This window comes from Salmo salar, chromosome ssa01, assembly GCF_905237065.1.
Source record: "Salmo salar chromosome ssa01, Ssal_v3.1, whole genome shotgun sequence".
NCBI classification, from domain to species: domain Eukaryota; kingdom Metazoa; phylum Chordata; class Actinopteri; order Salmoniformes; family Salmonidae; genus Salmo; species Salmo salar.
The window spans coordinates 1,137,959-1,145,443 of record NC_059442.1 but is presented as its reverse complement, the minus strand read 5'-3'; the positions used below and the strand labels follow the sequence as shown (position 1 = coordinate 1,145,443).

General features: G+C 47.0%; 1 protein-coding gene across 1 annotated transcript; it reads left to right on the top strand.

Moving 5' to 3' along the window:
- Nucleotides 1-1,586: 1,586 nt before the first annotated feature.
- On the top strand, nt 1,587-3,035 carry noto (notochord homeobox). Its single transcript, XM_014124415.2, has 3 exons — nt 1,587-2,166; nt 2,284-2,462; nt 2,634-3,035. Exons 1-3 carry the CDS (start codon nt 1,770-1,772, stop codon nt 2,793-2,795), a joined length of 738 nt encoding a protein of 245 aa, XP_013979890.2. The 5' UTR covers nt 1,587-1,769; the 3' UTR covers nt 2,796-3,035.
- Nucleotides 3,036-7,485: the final 4,450 nt, after the last annotated feature.

Below are 7,485 nucleotides of genomic sequence, written 5' to 3'. Positions count from 1 at the left end.
TGGTCTGCCCAGTGACTCATCACAAGACCGTTTCATTGTTCAGGCCGAGTCGACAACAACAACAAAAAAGAAGGGGAAAAAAAAAAACCCCGCTGTTTGCCTTGTTCATTAGGCATCATAGTGTCAGCTACATAGAATTAATACAATGGCTCTGAAGTCAAAGTGACTAACGGTTCTCTTCACTGTTCAAATGTGTTTTGACTGTTATGTAAAGCTCACAGTGACGCACTCAGCTGCTAACCAAATGATGGAAACGATCTGGTGGAGTTTGCCCGAGCGGGTCATAATCCCAGGTTGAAAGAAGAGGCTTTGTCCTTTAAAGTAAGAAAGAAAATCACTTACTTTTCATTAGGCTTTTTTTTTTTTAAGTCTCTAATGAAGAACCAATAATGGAGAGCTGCTCTCTTTGCGCATTTCCTGTCCACCCAGCCCTAATGTGTCATCTAAAATTGTGAGGCTATTAACGGATTTTGTCATCACTACAATGAATTTCATCACTACAATGAAAGATGTAATCAATAATTTATGAGAGTGAATATATATATATATATATTTTTAATTGCGTGGTAACTGTTATGTATATATATATACACAAGTTAACGGTTATTACGCACCACGCAGAGGAACCTCTCGGTCACCGGTGTGTGTTTTAATGAAGAGATCAAGTGGTGGATTAACGCGCTGACTGCGATTAGTGACGTAGGTGTTAGTAAACCAACAGCGGCTCGCTGTCAACGCACCGGACCTGCTGAATCTAACGCCCGCGAGATGCGCCACTAGTTAATTCCATTTTTAGGGTGACACCACAACTGTTAAAAGACACACTTTGGACAGCGACCAGTCTTTATGTAATTATAATTCGTTTCAGGAGAGAGAGATTGAATAGTTTCAGGAAAATAGCTTTAAAGAAGAGAGAGAGAGAGAGAGAGAGAGAGAGAGAGAGAGAGAGAGAGAGAGAGATTAGTTTCAGGAAAATAGCTATAAAAAAAAGAAAATTTTTCTTTATTTTAGTAGGCCTTTATTTGATTCAGTCCACTGCTCGTCATAGGCCTATACAAAACACAAAGACACGTGATCGGCGGAATCACACAACTGTATAATGCACCTACACAATTAAACGGATCATTTTCTCCAAACTCTTAGGAAAAAACGTAATTTTCTTCAATCAAAACGAAGCCCTGAATAAAGTCCTGACATTGTTACCTATAATTCCTATTGAGCAGCAGACTTGTCTACAATGTGATTTTAACGTTACAGCTTTTTTTTAAAGTCGCCCTCCAATTGTGAAGCTATTTGTTCCGCTGCTTGCAGCATCTGTCGGCTAGCTTTGATTTAAAAGGGACCAAATAAGATGATTTGGTGACATCAAGGCCTTCCCAGCGGTAATGATTACATTCGGAGCTCAGATCCACGCAAGAATTTGTATCCCACTAAACCCTCTGAGATCCTCGTACCCACCCACCCCCCCACAGAGCTTGAGCTTCCAGAGTCTTGTCCTATTAGGGTATTTGACAGTCCCAGCTTGTACTACAACATCAATGAATTGGATAGGTTGTAGGGATGCTCGTTCCTCTCATCTGGCTACTTAGAAAGACAAAGACCCGCTGGGGGGGTTGTTGACACCTCGAGGCCCGGGGAGGGTATAAAGAGGGATCTGTTTCAGTTGGGAGCAGTACTACTCTCCTCGCTGCACCAGGAGAAACAGCTTACTTTGGACATACGACATACTTTATTTTCCTCGCTTTTCCTTTTCCATCACGACTGACAGCATGCAAGTACCGAACAGACCAACAGGAGTGGGAGCGTACGGGTACTCCGCAATGCGCCATTACGCTTCGCTCTATCCACAGCGCAGCAGCAGCAGCCAGTGCGCAGCGGCGACCAAGCCTGCCAGCGGGAAATCATTCACCATTGACGCCCTGCTCGCCAAGCCGTCGGAGACACACACAGACCGAACGAGTCCCGTTCACTGTAGACTCAAATACCAACCGACAGCGCCACTAAATCCCTTCCAGACCCAGATGAGCTCAGCGCTGCCACAGTACCTCTACTCGCCCAACATGCTGCACACGCCGGTGCACAGTCACACACAACCCGGATACTCCGTCTACTGCTGTCCGCCATTCTCCCACCACGCGTCATGCCATGGGGCCTTTTACGCACACGGTAAATGTTAATCTAACGTGCCATTCTAACTTATTCAATGATCCAAAACTAAACACAATGGCATAAAGAAAAGCCCGACATGTGTTTTAAACTGTTGTCCATCTCTTTCCTTCACAGAAACAGGTCTATCAATGTCCCACTCGTTCAAACACAAGGAAGGGAAATCCAAGCGGATGCGCACCAGCTTCACCAACGAGCAGTTGGACCGTCTGGAGAAGGAGTTCGCCCGGCAACAATACATGGTCGGCTCGGAGAGGTTCCTTCTGGCGTCGGGTCTGCAGCTCACAGAGGCTCAGGTACAAACCAGATTCCAACTCAAACTGCAAACTTTCTTTGAACCAAAGCAAAGACCCAATTTACTAGTATTTTTTTTTTAAAGAATCAGAATGATAATACGATTGGCACTGACGTACATAACGTTAAAACATTTTTTCCCTTAAAACCAAAATTCATTTTCTTGTCTTCAGGTTAAAGTGTGGTTCCAGAATCGACGCATCAAATGGCGCAAGCAGAGTCTGGAGCAACAGCAGAACAAGCTGGTTAAACTGGGCCTGGCCACCCCAGTGAAGAGTCCTGGTTCTCAAGGTCTGGGCGAAGAGGCGGAGGAGATCGACTTCTCAGACGGATAAGATGTGGATAAAGACGGGGCTCCCTGACTACTGCTGACCGGTCTTGGACCACAGAACCAGGCTCAAGACACGGGGCCGAGGACCACACCACCCCTTACTGTATAAATATTTAATTCATAGATGTATAGTTCTATATTTAAACGATGTTTCTTACTTTTATTGCTCTTATGAGAGTCTCTCTTTGTGAAATCAAACGTTTGTATATTTTGATTGACATATTCAATAAATATATTTTCTAAATTTTGTGAGTCCATTTCTTATCCCAGTACTGTTTTAAAACAGAGAGGTTGAGAGAACATCTTAGGCTAAATCAGAACTTTGAAATGTTCGTTTGAATCGGGTTTGAATCGGGTTTGAATCGGGTTTGAATCAGGTTTGAATCAGGTTATATCGCAAAGCAAACTGACGGATGTCAAAGACGTTGAGTTGGTAGAATAATTCATTATTCCAGGTTCATTTCTATTTTTTGGTTAGGTGGAATTTAAGAGAAGTTAAACAAAGCATATCAGCATTTGTACTATTTTAGAGAACACTGTCTATTCTAGACAATATAAACTTGAAATGCAGAGCAATTTCATGGTATTTTTTTTGGGGGGGTGTGAAATAATCATTATTTTATTTCTAAACCAGGTTGAGACTATTTTATGTAAATCCTTGGCATTATTGAAGATATTATTCCCTATATTTTAGCCTCTCTGTCCCCCATTAGGATGGGAAACATATGTTTACATCGCCAAAGCAAGTGAAACAGATAATAATAAACACAGGTGAAATAAGAAATCCGAAATGAACAGTAAACCTTTACACTCACAAAAGGTTTCCAAAATAATATACATTATTGAAAAATCTTATATTTATCGCAATGTACAGTGTTGTAACAATGTGTTTAAGTACAAAAGGTCAAGTAAATCAACATAAATATGGGTTGTATTTACAATGGTGTTTGTTCTTCACTGGTTGACCTTTTCTTGTGGTAAGAAGGTCACAAATTGGATTTATTTTCGAATTCTTTATGGGTTTGTGTAAATTGAGGGAAATACACTATATTGCCAAAAGTATGTGGACACCAGCTTGTCGAACATCTGATTCCAAAATCATGGGCTTTAATATGGAGTTTATACCCCCCATTGCTACTATAACAGCCTCCACTCTTCTGGGAAGGCTTTCCACTAGATGTTGGAACATTGCTGCTATAACAGCCTCCACTCTTCTGGGAAGGCTTTCCACTAGATGTTGGAACATTGCTGCTATAACAGCCTCCACTCTTCTGGGAAGGCTTTCCACTAGATGTTGGAACATTGCTGCTATAACAGCCTCCACTCTTCAGGGAAGGCTTTCCACTAGATGTTGGAACATTGCTGCTATAACAGCCTCCACTCTTCTGGGAAGGCTTTCCACTAGATGTTGGAACATTGCTGCTATAACAGCCTCCACTCTTCTGGGAAGGCTTTCCACTAGATGTTGGAACATTGCTGCTATAACAGCCTCCACTCTTCTGGGAAGGCTTTCCACTAGATGTTGGAACATTGCTGCTATAACAGCCTCCACTCTTCTGGGAAGGCTTTCCACTAGATGTTGGAACATTGCTGCGGGGACTTGATTCCATTCAGCCACAAAGCATTAGTGAGGTCGGCCACTGATGTTTGGCTCGCAGTCTGTGTTCCAATTCATCCCAAAGGTTTTCGATGGGGTTGAGGTCAGGCCTATGTGTAGGCCAGTCAAGGTCTTCCACACCGATCACGACAATACATTTCTGTATGGACCTCGCTTTGTGCACGGGGGCATTGTCATGCTGAAACAGGAAAGGGCCTTCCCCAAACTGTTGCCACAAAGTTGGAAGCACAGAATCATCTAGAATGTCATTGTATGATGTAGCATTAGGATTTCCCTTCACTGGCACTAAGGGGCCCGAACCATGAAAAACAGCCCCAGACCATTTTTCCTCCTCCACCAAACTTTACAGTTGGCACTATGCATTTGGGCAGGTAACGTTCTCCTGGCAACCGCCAAACCCAGATTCGTCCGTCGGACTGCCAGATGGTGAAGCGTGATTCATCACTCCAGAGAACGCGTTTCCACTTCTTCGGAGTTCAATGGCGTCAAGCTTTACAACACTCCAGCCGACGCTTGGCATTGCGCATGGTGATCTTAGGCTTGTGTGCAGCTGCTCAGCCATGGAAACCTATTTCATGAAGCTCCGGACAAACAGTTATTCTGATGATTTTGCTTCCAAAGACAGTTTGGAAATCGGTAGTGAGTGTTGCAACCGAGGACAAGCAATTCTTACGTGCTACGTGCTTCAGCGCTCGGTGATCCCATTCTGTGAGCTTGTGTGGCCTACCACTGGGTGGCTGAGCCGTTGTTGCTCCTAGACGTTTCCACTTCACAATAACAGCACTGACAGTTGACCAGGGGGCAGCTCTAGAAGGGCAGAAATATGAAGAACTGACTTGTTGGAAAGGTGGTATCCTATGACGGTGCCATGTTGAAAGTCACTGAGCTCTTCATTATGGGCAATTCTATTGACAATGTTTTATCTATGGAGATTGCATGGCGGTGTGCTCGATTTTATACGGGTGTGGCTAAAATAGCTAAATCCACAAATTTAAAGCAGTGTCCACATACTTCTGGCCATGGATGTGTCTCTAATATGGTCATACATTTGTCAGGAGGTTAGGAAGTGCAGCTCAGTTTCCACCTCATTTTGTGGGCAGTGTTGCACATAGTCTTTCTTCTCTCGAGAGCCAGGTCTGCCTACGGCGACCTTTCTCAATAGCAAGGCTACGCTCACTGAGTCTGTACATAGTCAAGGATTTTCTTAATTTTAAATTTCACAGAGGTCAGGTACTCTGCTCTCTGTGTTTAGGGTTAAATAGCATTCTAGTTTTTTTTGTTAATTCTTCCCAATGTGTCAAGTAATTATCTTTTTGTTTTCTCATGATTTGGTTGGGTTTATTGGTCGCTTGCTCTCTCTTCTCAGGGCCAGGTGTGGTGGGGTCAGTCTGTCTAACAGGGCTGGTGGGGTCAGTCTGTCTAACAGGGCTGGTGGGGTCAGTCTGTCTAACAGGGCTGGTGGGGTCAGTCTGTCTAACAGGGCTGGTGGGGTCAGTCTGTCTAACAGGGCTGGTGGGGTCAGTCTGTCTAACAGGGCTGGTGGGGTCAGTCTGTTTAACAGGGCTGGTGGGGTCAGTCTGTCTAACAGGGCTGGTGGGGTCAGTCTGTCTAACAGGGCTGGTGGGGTCAGTCTGTCTAACAGGGCTGGTGGGGTCAGTCTGTCTAACAGGGCTGGTGGGGTCAGTCTGTCTAACAGGGCTGGTGGGGTCAGTCTGTCTAACAGGGCTGGTGGGGTCAGTCTGTCTAACAGGGCTGGTGGGGTCAGTCTGTCTAACAGGGCTGGTGGGGTCAGTCTGTTTAACAGGGCTGGTGGGGTCAGTCTGTCTAACAGGGCTGGTGGGGTCAGTCTGTCTAACAGGGCTGGTGGGGTCAGTCTGTCTAACAGGGCTGGTGGAGTCAGTCTGTCTAACAGGGCTGGTGGGGTCAGTCTGTCTAACAGGGCTGGTGGGGTCAGTCTGTCTAACAGGGCTGGTGGGGTCAGTCTGTCTAACAGGGCTGGTGGGGTCAGTCTGTCTAACAGGGCTGGTGGGGTCAGTCTGTCTAACAGGGCTGGTGGGGTCAGTCTGTCTAACAGGGCTGGTGGGGTCAGTCTGTCTAACAGGGCTGGTGGGGTCAGTCTGTCTAACAGGGCTGGTGGGGTCAGTCTGTCTAACAGGGCTGGTGGGGTCAGTCTGTCTAACAGGGCTGGTGGGGTCAGTCTGTCTAACAGGGCTGGTGGAGTCAGTCTGTCTAACAGGGCTGGTGGGGTCAGTCTGTCTAACAGGGCTGGTGGGGTCAGTCTGTCTAACAGGGCTGGTGGGGTCAGTCTGTCTAACAGGGCTGGTGGGGTCAGTCTGTCTAACAGGGCTGGTGGGGTCAGTCTGTCTAACAGGGCTGGTGGGGTCAGTCTGTCTAACAGGGCTGGTGGGGTCAGTCTGTCTAACAGGGCTGGTGGGGTCAGTCTGTCTAACAGGGCTGGTGGGGTCAGTCTGTCTAACAGGGCTGGTGGGGGTCAGTCTGTCTAACAGGGCTGGTGGGGGTCAGTCTGTCTAACAGGGCTGGTGGGGGTCAGTCTGTCTAACAGGGCTGGTGGGGGTCAGTCTGTCTAACAGGGCTGGTGGGGGTCAGTCTGTCTAACAGGGCTGGTGGGGGTCAGTCTGTCTAACAGGGCTGGTGGGGGTCAGTCTGTCTAACAGGGCTGGTGGGGGTCAGTCTGTCTAACAGGGCTGGTGGGGTCAGTCTATCTAACAGGGCTGGTGGGGGTCAGTCTTTCTAACAGGGCTGGTGGGGGTCAGTCTGTCTAACAGGGCTGGTGGGGTCAGTCTGTCTAACAGGGCTGGTGGGGTCAGTCTGTCTAACAGGGCTGGTGGGGTCAGTCTGTCTAACAGGGCTGGTGGGGTCAGTCTGTCTAACAGGGCTGGTGGGGTCAGTCTGTCTAACAGGGCTGGTGGGGGTCAGTCTTTCTAACAGGGCTGGTGGGGTCAGTCTGTCTAACAGGGCTGGTGGGGTCAGTCTGTCTAACAGGGCTGGTGGGGTCAGTCTGTCTAACAGGGCTGGTGGGGTCAGTCTGTCAGGGCTGGTGGGGTCAGTCTGTCAG